The 18,301-nt window shown below is 30.8% G+C and overlaps 1 protein-coding gene across 1 annotated transcript in view; it reads right to left on the reverse strand.

Moving 5' to 3' along the window:
• LOC108903760 (cyclic nucleotide-gated channel rod photoreceptor subunit alpha-like) overlaps positions 1-18,301 on the reverse strand; it is an 83,978-nt gene that overhangs the window by 28,120 nt on the left and 37,557 nt on the right. The window contains exon 4 of the mRNA XM_023454190.1: positions 10,509-10,676. Within this exon, the coding sequence (XP_023309958.1) occupies positions 10,509-10,676 (168 nt within the window). The remainder of the gene's footprint in view (positions 1-10,508; positions 10,677-18,301) is intronic.

Genomic DNA, 18,301 nt, shown 5'->3' on the forward strand with positions numbered 1-18,301 from the left:
GTTCTTAACTTTTTTCTCTTGCTAGACATCACAGAAATTTAAACATTATTGAAAAGAGAAACAATATCAGAAAAAAATATGTACTCTTTGTTCAAGCCGATAAATGTAACCGTTTACCAGGAAATCGCTATTAATGTGTTATTAAACATCAAATTTTTGATCATTCTTTCTGTAATTATGTACAGAGTGTCCCGAAATTAATGCAACAAAACTTGGTCATAGATTCTTAAGACAAATTTAGGGGACCCGTATTTTTTATTTTTGCTAATAAAACGATAAAAAACTAAAAATATCGTTTTTTATTAAATTCTGTATAGGATTTATATGTTGTTTAACTTATGTGTTATGACAGCAGAAATGGTTTTACAGTTCAGAGTATAATTTGTGCGAATGTATGTAGACATGTTGTATAATTTTATGTTCTGTGTGATTTTTGTTAAAATTGTTTTAGGATTTATATATTGTACCTTTTTTTTTATAATAACATCAACTGTTTTACAGTTCAAATTTAAACTGAAAATTGACAGACCACATTTGTACGAATGTATGTAAACAGTGGTCAAATAAATATCTACCTATCTATCTATCTACCTCGGCCATATCTTTTTTTATATCTTATTTCTTTATCATTTGTAATTTTATCAGAGAAAGAGATTACCGAAAGTATATATTATATGTGTTTATATGTATTATAATTAAAAGAAATACAGGTAGATTTACGTGTGCAAAAAATAAAATAAAAAACTTTTTTTACAAATTTCAACAAAATTTGATATTTGTTTTTATTTGCATGTTATTTTCCGTGCTTTTTATTTGTCACATTCAGTGATTTAAAAAAAAATGAAATTTTTTTTTTTTCAAACCGTCAGATTAAGAAAACCCTTCCAAATAATCGTCAGATTATGGATCAGCACGACCAGGGCATCAAGCTGAACCATCTATATGAAAATCTGACGCGCTCAAGTATTTCAAAATGGCGATTTTTTTTGATTTTCAAAAAGCTGCCACGAGTTTGCGTCACATCCGAATCGTCAGTCTTTTGAATGGGAGCTTCGTTCGGGTTCACTTAACATCCCCTCTGAATATCTGACGCGCTAGAGTAAATTTTTTTTTCCCCATTTTTAACCTTTCCGTACGGCCGCCCCCACCATCCAAATCGGCAGATTAACATATCTCCATCATCGGAGACACGTAGAGCATATACACTATCAATATCTGACGTGCCCGAGTATTTCCATGTGACTGTTTTTTTTTACATTTTTGAAAGCCTGTAGACGCTTCCTCCACCGGTGACAGGGTATACATCATATAACCTTTTTTTCTTTCTACCATCTAATCTTCAAAATCCAATAGGTCCCCACGACGGTCGAGTATATCCCTATTTAGCATCGTGGGCTCCCCTACTATGTATTTTTATTCGTTTTTTTTTTATCCAAAATGAATTTACCTGCTAGAATTAAACGTCAATGTTGTGCTTCAAATTGCAAAAGCACTGTCTATATGAATGTGTGTAAATTGTGTAATGCGTCCTGGAGAAATAAAAGTTTTTTCAGAATTTCGAAAGACAGACAATTACTGTGGATAGAATCAGTTCGAAAATTATGTAAATCAGATTTTACTCTGACAAACACATATCATTATTTCTGTGAAGACCATTTTGAATTAAAATGTAAAAACAGTAATAAGAATAGTCTCAACAAAAAGTGCCGTGCCGACATTATTTTTATGATCGACTACAAGTTAGTACAAGATAGTATAGAATATTCAACAAAACAATTTGTTAACGTAACATTACAGAATTTTCAGAGTACGAGTTGCCAAACTTCAATTTCAGACGATTTTTCACCACCACCTTTTAAAAAACCGAAATACCTACATGTATTCAAAATTGTCATTTCCTATGTATAAGGGCTACTGCGAGCATCAGTGCCATTACTGAGATTACTGATAGCAAGTTGAATGAAGCGGAATCAAATACTGGTCATATAAGTACCTCACTTTTGATAGCTCATTTTGCCAAAGCCTTACATCTTTTCAGTCAAATAATAAACAAATAACATTTTCAAAAACTTTGAATGTTAAGAGAATATCTCAATTTTCAGATAAACATAAAAAATGTATTATCTAGATCGTCAACAGAAAATTCACATTTTGAAATTAAAAAGGAAACTATTAAAATGTAAAAGTAATTTGTCTGTTCGTAGTACTACCTATTCTAATTTATTTACAAAATTAAGTCCAGTAGGAGTAAAATTTATTGTGTCACGAATTAAAAATTACGAAAAGAAATGACCTATCTATAATTCAGAAAATAAAGCACTTGCTTTAGCAATTTACAAACGTGGCCTAGGGTGCTACAGGTTTTTACAGAAATTTTTTATGCTGCTCTCTAAACCTTCCATAAGGAAATATTTAGGCCAAATACCTTTAGATGTTGGAATAAATGAAAAGTTGTTACGTAAATTATCAGAACGTGTTAGTAAAATTATTACAAGAGATAAAGTTTGTTGTTTAGTATGCGATGAAATAGCTCTGTCTGTGGTCTAAATTATGACACTTGTAAAGATCAAGTAACGGGATATGTCAATCTTGGGTCCCTGGGCAGACAAAATGAGGTAGCAAATCATGCTCTAGTGCTTTTGATGCAATATATTAGTAAACATTGGAAACAGCCTATCACGTATTATTCTACAAAAGACGTTATAAAAAAAAGGACCTAAAAATTTTGTTAATTGAAATAATTTCAGCATTGCAGTCTTGTGGACTAAAAATAATTTGTACAGTTTGTGATCAAGGTTCGACTAACAGATCAGCTATCAGACAGTTAGTTTCCGAGTCATCAGATCCACTTTTAATGTTAATGGCGAGGAAATTATTCCCACTTTTGACGTTCCTCATTTGCTTAAAAATACAAGAAATGCTTTATATTACAATAATATTAAATTTTCACAGAATAAAACAGCAAAATGCAGCCACATAGTAGTGTTATGAAATTGATAAATCTAGATGCTTCCAAGGTTTACGAAAGATACAAGACCATTATTTCGAATTCGAAATATTTTTTGGCAAGTAACTGTAATATTATTTTTACATAATAATTCTTTAATAAAAGTCTTTGAAATTTGCAATTTTTAATGGTTTATTTAAAAAAGTTATAATGAGAGTCCTTGTACATTTTTTTGATTTAAAGTGTTTAATAAGTAGTGAGCCATGAAACCGCTGGCAATGGTTCACCTTAATTTTAATTATCAACAAACCATTAACAGCTGTTTTGTGATGTATTAGTTATGAAATACTTTTTATTCATTAATGTATTTTATTGTTTTAAATTTGCCGCCATTATGGTGCAGCGACATCTATTAGACAGTAGAATTGGAAGTTACTCTAATTGTGTTTTCCTATGCAGTTTCCTTTTTATTCGTCATTCGAAAGTGGATTTATTGCTCTATTGGATTATTTTTGGTTGGTTCGTTATATTTAATTTTTGCAAATTTTCATTCTTTTTAAATGGTATGTCGAGTTGATAAAATTCATTATTTTCATCACTTTTGTTTTTAATAGAGATGAGAAAACGGCTAAAGCCGCTCAAGCTGCCCGGGAAATTTATGCTGCATATGGTGATGATGTGATGAATGAACGAACGGCCCTTCGATGGTTTTCGCGTTTTAAAGAAGGTGATTTTAACCTTAAAGACATGAATCGTTCCGGACGTCCTGTTAAATTTGATAAAGAGCAATTGAATCAACCCCTTCACGAAAATCCAAGACAATCAACAATTGTCTCAGGAGATGGGATGTCATCACAAAACAGTAGTAAACCAACTGCATTTCATGGGATAAGTTCAAAGATTCGGCGCTTGGATCCCACATGTTTTGAAGGAAAACTGACATTTTACGCAATCGCGACTTCATTTGAATTTGTGTCTCACTATATTACGAAACAAACTAACTTTGAAAATGGATATTTCATTCTGCCTAACCCTTTATAATTTATTCTATTGTTACTTACCTCGTGATTCAGAATATTCAACTAACAACAATAACAATTTAAGGAATTGTTCGAAACGCAAATATCACCACATAATAAAATAAGCGTGGACTGTTTTAGTTTTCTTTTTACCGTATTACTTTCTTTTCCCAACATTTTTGGTTATGCCCTTGAATAACATGACCGTTTTGTCATGCACGTTCACAAATTTTCAGTCTTTCTAATTATTATCTCGATTTTATCTGACTCTATTTAAAGGTCTCGAAGTTTCGTCACCATAATGTTTACTACATTTATATACTGCAAATGCTGTGTTTAAAATTTTGTATCTTAATCTTACCTATTTTGGTAGTCGAGTTTTTGATACAATCATCTTTAATATATTATTGGTATGGAATATTACCAATCCTTTTGAATTTTTCAGATAAACCTTGAATATTTCCCTGCAAACAACTGTTACATTTTGAAACTGTAATTTTAAACGCATCTTGAAAAATATTTGATTTATGTAAAAAGTGTCTGAACAATGTAGGTACACTTTTAAATACTTTAGATATTTTTCAAAATTTCTGAAAAGCTATAAAGATGTATTAAGTTTGCGCATGAATTTATGTTTCGCATAAAATTATATATATAAATCTTTTCCATTCATTCCTCTTTCCCTGTCATAATATAATAAGAAAGATACCTACAAATACGTGCAGCTCAAATTTTGGACACACTCTATAACACAGTTGTTTATCGTCGTGCTGACAATGTTTGTTTTTACTTATTAATCCTGTGGCAAAAAGGAAAAAGGGGATAAGTCTAAATTTCATATTTTAGAGGAGCTAAATAAAAATGTTTCACTAAAAAGTGATTAAACTCTTTTCCAGTTTTGTACTTCTGAGGATGACCAATGTCATTTGATGTAAAATATACACAGAAGTAGACTGCATCTGGCCATTAGTTTTTGAAAAACCATTAAATATATTACTTATCCCTGAATACCTTACTTTACCCAACTTTGTTAAAATTCTTAAAGGTTGCAAGTCAACTTAACCCGTTTTGAGATTTTCAATTTTTTATGTTGACAGGTATACTCAAAATTCTAATTAGCTATAAGTAGACATACACAAGTGATATAGTAGTAACATACCTGTTTATTAATAATTTTAATGATTGGTAAAAATAATAGTTTCGTACATCACAATAAAACATATTTTTTCTGAGGTTATGTTACTCCATTATATTCAAACTTACGTTTATCATCGATCACATCAACATTTATACACTTCTTAAGTACCACGACTATTGATATCCATTGTTTTTCTTTATACTAGACACTTTACTACACAACACAAGATTGTTATTGCACTGTATTGCACACATCCAGTGAAAATAACAGACTGTATTAAGTGCACTTAACCTTAACACTTCAATGTTTAATGAATTTGTTTGGTAATAACAAAAGGGGCTAAGTTGACATATTGCTTTTTATAATTGCTGCCATCTAGGTTAAATTATTAAAAATTACGACGTTATTGTGTTGCTAATAATTAAGGAAACCTCGAATTAATGTAATTTTAAGAGTTATGTTTACTTAACTCTTTTCTTCATTAGCTTTATTTGGCAATACTATATTAGTAGAGATATCCCATTTTGTCAGATCATCAAAAACAATATTATAAATGCTGGGAGAGAAGAATGTGAATTGTGGGATATGTAGACTTATCCCTTTTTTCCTTTTTGCCACAGAATTATAAAATTTCAACTTTTTTGTTAAATTTATCTTCTGTTTAACTCACCATGTTTTACCGTATAGTATAGTTTATCGTATTTCTCTTTGAGAAATAACAAAGCATCAATTTAAGGAAAAGTTCAGAAACAAGTTTTAATGAACTGAATTCCTGGGACAACGATAAACAGAAATCCTAATAGAAGTAATCTCTAACGGAATTACAAAATACATCTTAACTCTGGAAGCAAACGGATCTCAGAATCCGTTTTATTACATAAGCTTATTTTCTTGCTTGAATGCATATCGGCTATAAGATTAATTTTTAATATGGTCCGTAACTCGCTATTACGGAATCCGGCGAGAGATTTTTATGACAGTTGGGAGTTTCAGACTCATTTTCAGGATTCCATGTAATCTTCTAAACGTGTTTAAATCAGATTTAAAGATTTTGTATTCCTAATCCGAGAAAATAGTAGTTACACTGCTCAAATTCTTAAATTTGTATGTTCAAATAATTTCAAAACATAACTTATACGAACACGGCAAAAAACTAAGAGAGCAGAAAAATTTCCAAATTTCTTTAGTTATTTTTGGAAGGCTGTAACCGTGAATAATCGTATAGAGAAAAAAAGCATCTTGAAGCTTGAAGATTCTAGGTTTGAAATTTTGAAATGAAAATTTTTTTTGAGCATTACTCTCGGCGCAATCAAAAGAAATAATGCAAGACAAACATTTTATAATTTTTTTTTCAAAATTGCTCATGGCTTCAAAAAAATATTTTTTCGTACTTAATCAATGCCAGGGTTATTTAGCCTCATTCCTCAGCTTCGATTTGTTTTTTTTTCTATACGATTTTTTTCATGGAGGTATCAGCTATTGAGTGAAAAGTCACTTCTCATGAACTAATCATACATCGAACGGAAGGTGGGTTTTGGAAACTTGAATCTATCCTCTTCAACTCTTCAAGAGCATTTTTGGTATGTTTGACATTTTTTTTTATTTTCACAATCAGTATTAATTTGAAAAAGTGAAAAAAATACTGTTTCTGCTGTTTTTTGGAAAACAACAACTGCATTGCAATAATTGCGAAAAGTACCAACGTTTGCGGTTTTTTTTTAGCTCAATACATGCCCATGCATGAGGCCTGTAAATTTTGAAATCGATGGGTCGAACCGTTTTTCTTTCCTGAATCGTCAATTTTATAAAAAATTAAGGAACCAGGTTTATTGCCCCTTACACATCAATTAATCATGATTAAGACAAAAAAAATTAGCTTGTGTTATTTTTCTCACAATTTCGCGTTAACTACTAATCAAATATCGAAAAAAAATGTTTTAATTTAAAAAAATTCAGTTTTGAAAGAAAAATTAAATTTTTCAGTTTATTTGCGTTATCTTTTTTACAATTTCACATTGAATATTTCAAATGTAAAAAAATTACACGCATCATTATACACATAAAAATGACAGTTCCTTAGTTAAATATTATATAGGGCAGGTGTATAACAATATTTCAGTAGACGATTCCTCATCATTTTAAGAGGAAAAGTTCATATAAATGTTTGTAAGAAATTGTTTAATTTTCGTTAATTTATTTGAAAAATATAGTAAATATTTGATGTGAATTATTGAAATTTAGTTAGTAATTTAATCAAGTATCAACCATTGCAGAATTTCGATGCTACTGGGAATTTTAGAATCAAAGAAAAATATATTTATATATTGCAGCATTTAAAATTTTCTTAGTGCTACTGCTTTTAAAAAAATATCTATGCCAATTTTTTTTAGCCATTTGATGATGCCATATTTCAAATCGCGTTTATATAAAAATATTCATTGGCGTTCTTAGTAGCAGTGTTTCCCAATAACTCCATCTTTATCTTACATATTCGCATACAAGCTCAGGGATTTTTTTCTTTTATTTTCTTAAATAATCAGTCCAAGTTTGATAAAACTATGTCTACTCCCTGTCTTTAATTATTACAGAGAATCGTATAAAACAGATAATTATTGGAAAACTTATCTAGTAGAGCTTAGTTTTTTTAAATACAAAAAAAATATATGAAATTTTCGATATATATATTTACTATTTTACTATAAAAAATATAAATTTTGTAAATTTACCAATTGTGTGGTGAAATTTGGATTGAAAATTTAATTTTATCAGAAATCACGTACAATGTAACGTCCTCTATGTCAGGCATAGGCATTGCCAAGGCCAGGATACTGATATAACTCGGTAAAATAATGTTACCCTAAGGATAGTCTTTTTCAACGGGCGTCGAATGAGATAGATACCCGGATAAATATTTATTGATCTCATCAATTTCTTCTTATTAACTTCCGCAACCACTTCGATCTTTCTCGTTGTTACAAGGTTTTCCCAACTTATATTTTTCTCATTTATGATTTGCTTGAATGTATTTTCTGTTTTCAAATACATATTTACATTTTTTTTCTCTTGCAGCTTATTTGATTCTTAAATATTATCTGTTATTGGTATTTAGACTGTTCTTTGAAAATAAGAGGGAAGATGTTTCGACTTTCAAAAATCCAAACTGGGGGAGGAACAAAAAAGTGGTTCAAAATTTTGTATGAAAAAAAAATCTAAATCCCAATAATATGCAATAGATAATTTGTATCTTTTTACATTCTATTACAAATCATAAATTAAGCAACGATTTGTCAAGATCAAAATTCTTACGAAATTGAATTTAATAATATGCCCATTATAATGCCGACCTTTAAACTATGGTACCTACAATTTTAAAACAAATGTTATGTTTTTTATGACAACACTTGCTACGTACACAAATCTAAAATCCGCGAACAACAGCTGGTTATTTGCTGCGATGATATATGGTAATATTTGTTGCACTATTTAGTTCCACATTTTTGTTTTATTATTCTGTATTTCTTTACAATCTGAAATTTGTCATATAAGAAGTTTAGATTTCAAACTAAATTTAGATACCATGTTTCCAAATGAAATAAATAATCAATAATTCATGTACATAACTTCTATACGTGTATATACAATCCGTTATAGATGTCTTTTGTTAATAAATTTGCTGTAGAGAAATTTTTCAAACTAATGTCTCTGAAATATGATAGTGATCTATCTTAGCTTAATAGTATTTTTTTGTACGTAATATGAACCTCCAATAAGCATCCTTTTTAGCAGATATTTTACGACAAAAATTATATCTGTTATTTATGGGATCAATGACTCTGTGGAAATACTGTTGTGACTCAAATGAACATTATTGAATATTATTGAAAAGCAGATATATATGAAAGTATGTGTGTATGTATATATTAGACTAGGCCAAAAAATTGACTATTTTTTATTTTGAAAGATATCGAGAATATCATTCAGAATGACAAAAAATGTTAAAAAGTCAAATCGAAAAAACATATCAATTTTCAAGGCTTGATTACATGGAAACGGCTTGTCTACCGAAAATTTTCAATCAGACGTTTTTTGTAGGGAATTCAATTTCCTCAAAAATATATGTAGATAATTTTTTTTACCTCGATGGTTTGGCAGTTTTGACGCAAAAATGGGATCAGGAATAAAAAATCTAAACTAGCAATGGTATACCTCTTAAAACTAATATTAAGGGCTCAAATTCTCACGATATTTTTTTTTCGTCATTTTGAATGATATTCTAGATATATCTTTAAAAAAAAATTGTCGATTTTTTTGGCCCAGTCTAATGTAGGTATATATGAATTGCTATTTTCCAGTTCTGTTTTTTTTTTAATTCTGTTTGTGTGAGAGTGACGTGGTGATAAATTTCCAGGATTAAGACAAGAATAATATAAGAGTAATCTTTTTTTTCTAAAAAGTTTCCTTCAAAAATTGGTATTGACAATTTGATCAAAAGCCACTGAAGATATAAACGTAAAAAGTGGTATAAAGAAGTTTTCTCAAGAGGATATATACTTGTATTTTCAAAGGAAAAAATTGTCGGTGGTATGGGGAATGATGAAGTCTCTCGACTATCAAAAAAATATTTTTCCTTTATAGCTTGTATAGACCATTTTCAATTAATAGGAATTTTTGTGCCGCTTTAGTTTTGCAAAAATTTGAATGTATGGTAGTCACAGTCAAGATTTAAACTTTCTATAATTACATACAGTTGGGAAATTAAAGCAAAATAATTTACTTTTATTTGTAATTCGGTGCTAAAGAACTCAACCAACATCGTTATTGTTTTTAAACTTTTGTTTGTGAAGTTTCAAATTTATGTTTTCAATATCGATTATTTTTTATTTCTCTCGTTCAACATTTGAGGAATAGTAAAACTCTTAGGAAATATTTTTTGAGAAAATGTTACTTTTAGGTAGTCTTGAAAGTTTGTCGCAATCTTGCTCTTATATTCAGTTATTTGAGTGTTCTATTTTTCTACAAATTCTTTTTATGTTAATGATAAAAAATTGATATTTGAAAATAGTAACCAGTTTGTTTGTCATAATTACATTTTAAATTTTATTTGTAAGGATACAATTTGATATCTATTCTAATTAAAAATATTTTAATAATTAAATATTTTTTTCTCAAAACTCTGAAGTATCTGTCTACTTCAATCGAAAGAAAGTTAAAAACCATAAAATGAATTTGCGAAATTGTATGTAAATTTAATTTTTTACGTATCTAATAGAAAGAACAGAAACAACATTCTAGAATATTTACTTTGTCGGCGTAAAAAAATTGGGTTGGACGAAAATATAAACCCAGACGGCAAAATTCGTGCTAGAAGCTGTGATTTTATTAAAGGACAGGAAGGAATACTTACCTTTCTCCAACGGCGCTCTCTTATATTTCTCTAGTCTCTTGACGGCTATTGCCTCCAAACGAACTCTAGCCGCAGGATATTCCTTCAGGACGTCCCACATGTCCTTTTTGCTCAATACAAACAAATCGCTGTAACCAACGGATCGTACACTGGCTGTCCTTCGATTACCTGTAATTTCATTTAAAATTCCTTTAAGCTTTTATCTGGTTCTACTACATTAACTCAACTGCGAGTCCAAGAAAAAAGATAATATATTGAAAACATGCCAACAATGTGTCTACTTCGTTTTTGTTTTGTTGCTCGGGGGACGCATATTAACACGAAAGACGAGTAAAAAGGGAGCGGATTCGACAAACACAAAGCTAGACATCGTGTCGATTTTACAGAAAATGCATATGTCAAACACAAGATAGGGCGTTTTTTAAATTATAGGTTTCCGTACACCATAAATTAACAGTAAGTTAAACAAGCAAATTTATCATAAAATATTTTTTTGAAACCTCAAATATAACTAACAGCTTAATTTAGATAAATCCAGATGTGTATAAATATATTGTGTTAATGAACTTATGTCAAAAATTTAAAGGGGTGAAAAAGGAACAAAAACTGAGTTAACTGATGGCACAAACTTGTATCTGACTTTCATATAGAAAAAAGCTAATTAAAAATGCGTTTAAAACTGTTTTGGAACTGCTGAAATACATATATTTTATAACAGCGAGTACTTATAGGCCAGTCATTATAGCTTTTTTCGGGGAAAAAATACTATTAGAAGTTTCTCTGCGGAATATTGTTTAGAAACAAAAAATGTTAATATTTATTAAATTGTTAAGCGCGCATGCTCCGCCTTGCTCTCCCCACTCGTTCGCTAGACCAAGTAATAGAACGCATCGCCGCTATCTTCTTTTTCGCAATTAAATAGTTCAATTCACCTTAACGTTAATGTAGGACATGAAAATATAGCTCTTAATGTATACTCTCCCCAAATTTCGGGTCTTAATATTATTAATTAAGGTCACTGCTATTAAATAAAAAAAAAATATCCCAGCTTCTAATCAACTTACAACAACGATTTTTTTTAAATTCGAAGAAAACTAAAGTATGAAGGTTTATAATAATTACCTATCTTAACAATTTAATANGTGCTGAGATTGAACATCGCGTTATCCGCTATAAATTTTCATAATTAGTAATTTTCTATATTCACGCTTGAGGGAAAAATAGTATATGTCACTCGGAGTGGAAGGCTCATTATGAGCTTTGCCCAATTAGCTCAGCCTCGGCTAACGCCTCGGCGAGCAAACTTTTGGGCTCAACACATAATGATCGCCTTCTACTCCTAGTAACATAATATACTATTATGAGTTTGTAGGTATCTTATGAAGCCGGACTATATTCGAAAGTCAGTTTGAAATACATTGTTATAGTGATTGCTATGCTGTTTTTCGAGAGTACACACATAGCCGTATTTCCAAGTTTTCTTTTGAAAATGACGCATTTATTTAGCAATCGCGAATATTATGATATGCTCATAATTTATAGCGAAGCAAATGAAAATGCCCACAGAGCTTTACTGTACAAGATATCCTAAATGACGGCGACGTGCCCCCGCATGAAAATCAGCAGTTCTCAAAATGTGGCTCCTTGCAATGTTGAGGTAAGTCATATTTTAAAAGTACATTTTACACAACACAGATCCGTGTATTTACCTCATTTTGACATAACGGACATGTGGCAAAAATATTTGACATAAGTTCATTAACACCCTGTATATTCAAAACTACAACTATAATGGATTTGTTCGTACAACTTATTACTCGGCGTATCCAGGGCGTTTTGTTTTGACTGATTTAATTTCTTTATTTTTTGTTTGACTAAACTTTTTTTCTCAGTCAGAAATTTTATATTTATATGATTTTTTACAGGGATGTTTTCGATTTATTTGAGATGACATTTCCGTTATATTGGAGATGTGGAAAAAGTGCAACTTGAAAAATGTGTTTATTTTATTGAGTTCTGCATCAATTAAAAGGAAAACTGCAATTTGAAAAACACCCTTATATTATTACATATTTAAGACAGACTAATTCTATTGGCTTCGACTGTATTTAAAAAAGTAAACTACACGTCTTTATTATAAAAAACAGACAAAGGGGCTTGTAGAATAATTTGTTATTCGATGTATAGGATGTCAAAAAAAAATAGCAAACCTCAGGGATCATTAGTATTATTATAAGTACCTACTTATTTGCCAAAATAAGAAAAAATACGGGCTGTTGTACAAAATGTAGTGTGTCAAAAAATAGTGTAACAAACTTCAGGAACCAATACTTGTTAAAACATGAAAAGAGCCTATATGAACGTACCCCCTAAAATCCGTTAGGAGAATTACACCTATTTAAAAATTAAATTAAAAAAATGTTTTAAATTCGTTGGTATTCTTATAAACTAAAATTTAGCCTAATCTGTTTAATGAAAATGTAGATCGTATTTAATTTTAACTAGCAGCAAATAGTGTGTTAAAAGAAGTATCTCATTTAGAACATCAAGTTTGCAGTTTTTTAAAGTAATAGAAAACATAAATGTACCTTCAAATTGTGTGAATAAAATTTTTAAAATTTTAACCTGGCAAAGAGATAAATTGCGTTGAAAATATTGCTTGTAACTCCAAATTTCAAATTTGTAAGTCAGTAAGGAACCAAATAAGTTAGCGTCTATAAAACCTCGTCATTTTGAAATAACTTATTCTTTTTAAACAGATAGCGTCAGGTCGCAAAAGTCGATTTTTTTGCGTCCACTAGGGAATATTGTTTTTGCCGGACGATTTTTATTTGGCAAGACTTTATACGCCTTTCATTTAAGCCTCTTTTTTATTACCTACCTACTATTTTTCGTCAACTTTTCATAAAACTAATTTTTATTGTCGACTTGTTTAATATACCCAGTACACCAAAACAAGTCAATACCAAATAAAAAAAAAAATTGTAGGTTAATTTTAGATCCACAGGGTGATTCACAAATGGTGACCAAAAATGGAACCTCGTATTCTTTGGTGAATTTCCTATAAAGTTTTTATCTAGGACGCTTCCGTTAAAAAGATACAGGGTGTTAAACTTCAAAAAATATTTTTAATTTTTTTAAATAATTTAAAAACTAGTAGGTAAGTGAAATTATTTGAATTTGGGCACACGTATTTATGTAAACATTGTCCAAAATCTGAGGCCTTTTTCTAAAATTTAGATGCTTCAGTGGCGGAGAACAGGGTATCGGCTTTTCTAAATAAAATAGTACGCCACTGCTTTATGGTAACAACCATGATATTTTCGGATTCGTCTTTCAATTTTCTACAAATTACTACTCGCTTATGTTTTTCGAAAAAAGCCTGATTTTCGAGTAAAACTTAAAAAACAAATTGAAAACATCGGACCTCAGCCTATTGGATTTCTTTTTGAGTACTGTTAAGCGACTGGTATACAGTGAAGAAATTAATACACTTCAGCAGTTAATAATGCTTTTCATCAGATTCAAGCAACAATCAATTTCGAACAAATTACACTTTCGTTATTAAAAAGATGTCGCGCCTGTGTTCGTGCAAATGGAGGTGTCAATACACGGTGTCAAAACTTTAATTTTTTTTTAGTTTTTCGCCAATATCTTAGGAATGGTTTGAACTACACGACTGAGCTTTTGTACACACATTACCACTATTAATAGCTACTTTTTCGCACCCTTCTCGAATTCATTGGACGTGCCAGTGGTGGAGATTTTAAGGTATCGTAAGGGTTTCCCCCCCCCTAAATTTCACGCCACTGGAAAAATTGACTTTTGACAGCAAATTCTAAAGCGCCAATGAATTTTACACAATAAGAGTTCTCTTGGTTCATTGCTCTAAAGTCAACCGTTTTCAAGAAAAATGACTTTTTATGAACAAAAGCAAACATTTTGCTAACGTTTCGAAAATCTTTTGTAATTCAAAAAATAGGTAGTAATAATTAACAATTTTAACGAAATTTAACAACAGATAGGATTTTAACTTTTTTTTATCAATTTGGCGAGTAAAATTTACAGAAACTGTTCAAAATTACGTCCGTTGGCTTGAATGCACGCATTACATCTTCTAATCATGTTTCTTTCTGCCGCTGCGGCTTCACCTCTATCGGTCAACTTTTCGATAGTATTGACATGGAACGTTAGCAAAAATGTTTGCTTTTGTTCATAAAAAGTCATTTTTCTTGAAAACGGTTGACTTTAGAGCAATGAACCAAGAGAACTTTTATTGTGTAAAATTCATTGGCGTTTTAGAATTTGCTGTCAAAAGTCAATTTTTCCAGTGGCGTAAAATTTAGGGGGGGGGAACCCTTAAGATACCTTAAAATCTCCACCACTGGCACGTCCAATGAATTCGAGAAGGGTGCGAAAAAGTAGCTATTAATAGTGGTAATGTGTGTACAAAAGCTCAGTCCTGTAGTTCAAACGATTCCTAAGATATTGGCGAAAAACTAAAATAAAAATTAAAGTTTTGACACCGTGTATCTCGAAAACGAAAGCCCGGAGAGAAAAATGGAAGAGGAAAAAATTTTTTCTTTTTTCAAGAGGAATTTACTGTTTTCCGTTACGACACTTATTTAGGAACACCCTGTATATATATATATTTTCCCCAATTTCAAATTATTTCACCCACTAGTTTTTAAATTATTTAAAAAAATTAAAAATATTTTTTGAAGTTTAACATCCTGTATTTTTTAACGAAGCATCCTAAATAAAATTTTTTAGGAACGATTCCCTTTAAAATTCACCAAAGAATACGAGGATTCATTTTTGGTCACCATTTGTGAATCACTGTATTTATAACATAAAAATATATTGTCTTGAACTTTGCAATAGGAAATTTAGATGCCGAATTCTTATTAGCATGGGACCAAATATTTTTCATCCAACATCGAGACGTCTTCGTTTAATGTACCGCGGACAGCAAAACGTTTCTAATCTAAACTTTTTATGGCCAAGTTTATTACTTTCATTCTCCATTAAGCGGTCGGAAACCTTTTTTTGTCCACCGCTGTATCAGTAACTATAATGAATCAAAGCTTAATAAGAATGGCCTTAATTAACGCAGATACTTTGATTACTTATTTTATGAAGGGGGTTTAAATCTGTGCCAGATTTCTTGGGAAACGATTTGTATTATCCTGTTTGCCAATTATTCTTAGTTACTTCCCAACCTTGTGCATTGTTTTGTTCCAATTATCGAGATTGTATCGTTAGTAGAGGTGGAGGAAGTTAAGTGTGGTAAATAATTTACACTACTGCGGACGTTAATAATGTAAAATTTAACTGGGAGAAGATATAAATCTCCCTCGATTTTGTTTAATTATTCAGTTAACGCCCTTTCCCTCTGAAACATTTTCCGAATATATCATGCAATGATCATTTTTTATGATTTAATAAATCTACTGGAAAGTATCCATATAGAGCTCCATATTGCAGGCGGTGAAGATTCAGTGTGAGATTTCTATATGAAAATATCGATTTATGTTAAATTATATCCTGATCATTACATTTTCATGTAAATTTTGATCTGTATTTTTGTGATGAATTGATTTGAAATTACAATAGGCGTCCAGTTTAAATTATAGTTGATATAACGAGTGTTCAAATAAAAACGTGGTCAAGTTGGTTTTGAAAATTTGGACGTAGGGCGTAGCGTATAGCAAATGAACTTAAACGTCATCTGTCAAAGCGCTATATCGCCGCTATCAATTTGAATATTTTCGTTTTAAAAAGCGTTTAAAATGGTGTTTTCTCAAGAACAAAAAGTGTTTATCATAGAGTCCTACTTTAGAAATGGACGCAAGATTGATGGAATATGGAAGTATTCTATTGAGGAATGTTTCATAGAATTTCAAAATCAATTTCCCGGCGTTGTTGAGTACAAAATTTTTCAAAGTGCAGTTCAGCGTTGTGTTAATGTTTTTCGTGAAACGGGCAGTGTAACAAGAAAAGAAGGAAGCGGCCGACCTAAAAAGCGGACTGAAGAATTAAAAGAAAATGTCCAACAAATAATGGAAAATGCGCCAAGAACTTCTGTACGTGTTTTATCACAAATGGTGGGAGTATCAGTCGGTACCTGCCACACAGTGTTAAAAAAAGATTTGCGTTTGTTCTCCTATCGTTTAACTTGTCAGCAAGAACTTCATGAAGTTGATTTTCCGCGACGGGCTGTATTTTGTGAATGGTTTTTAAACAACTACGGTGAACTTCATAATATCACCTTTTTTTCTGATGAAGCCTGGTTTCATTTAAGTGGTTACGTAAACTCACAGAATATGAGAATGTGGTCTTCTGAAAAACCAGATAACTTTTTTGTCGAGGGCCCTCTACACGCTCAAAAAATTGGAGTTTGGTGTGCTCTCAATCGAAGGAGGATTTATGGACCTATTTTTTTTAATGGTACTCTTACTGCGCAAAGGTATAGAGAAGAAATTATCGCTCCTTTTGTTAACCAGCTGGAAGAAAACGAAATTACAAACTTTTACTTTCAACAAGATGGCGCAAGGGCACATACGGCAGGCGAGACGATGAATATGTTGAGGGAAGTTTTCCAAAATCGACTAATAAGTCTCAATGCTGAACATGAATTTCCACCGAGGTCATGTGATATTACGCCGTGTGATTTCTTTTTGTGGCCTTACCTTAAAAACACTATTTTTGAACTGCCTATTCCTGATTTAAACCATCTGCAGGCTCGACTTATAGACAAGATTCGTGAAATTAACAATACCCCGAGCATCTTAGAAAATGTCTTTAATTCTTTGAGGAACAGGTGTGAAAAGTGCTTGGAACAAGGAGGGGGACACTTTCAGCAGCTGCTTTAATTTATTGTTATAACAAGGAGGGGGACACTTTCCGCAGCTCCTTTAATTGTTTGTTATTGTTATCAGGATTATTCTTTAAAATAAAGTTATATAGTCATTAATGTTATTGAAACTGACAGCTGCTATACAGCTCGTTGAGAAATGAAGTTAAGTTGGTCACTATAAGCTACGCCCTACGTCCAATGTGTCAGAGCCAACTTCGACCACGTTTTTATTTGAACGCTCGTTATTAATAACAAATAAAGAAAGTAATGCGGCTACTCTTTAATAAAGTATTCTCACAAAATACTTTTTTCAATGTTTCACACCGTTTTTCGTAAGAAATATACAGGGCGTAACAGAACCACATGGCAAAAACCAAAAAGCCTTTTTATTTTTCAATCTTAAGAATAATGTATTACATGAATAGTTGCTCCTTGATGCCCTTATTTTCAAGATACATGGTATAAAGTAAAACAAAAATGTCATAACTTCTAAAATGAAAATACTGACACGAAACTTGTGTGTGTACACAGTTTTATATGCATCTTTATATGAAAGTCAAGCAAAAAAGTCAAAAGATCAGTTATCAAAAGGGTCGAAAAAATTATTATTATTATTTTTCTAGCCCCATGCCATAATTTGATAATGTAACCCGCACATCTCATATCTACACTACTAGTTTGAATTGAGATTAAATTTTTTCACACTGAATGTTATTTTATTCAATATATCCATTTATGCTGAAAATACTTAAGTATAACACCTTTTTGAAAACTTTAACAACCTTTATCTCAAAAATGAAAATTTCATGGAAAAATGTTTTAATTTTGGAAATATTTTGGAAATATAAAGGTAGACATGTATGTATCTGTGTCTAATAATAATGGTTTTAGTCATATTTATCAAATATTTCGCACTAAAATGAAGAACCAACTG

This window comes from Anoplophora glabripennis, unplaced genomic scaffold, assembly GCF_000390285.2.
Source record: "Anoplophora glabripennis isolate ALB-LARVAE unplaced genomic scaffold, Agla_2.0 scaffold154, whole genome shotgun sequence".
Lineage (NCBI taxonomy): Eukaryota > Metazoa > Arthropoda > Insecta > Coleoptera > Cerambycidae > Anoplophora > Anoplophora glabripennis.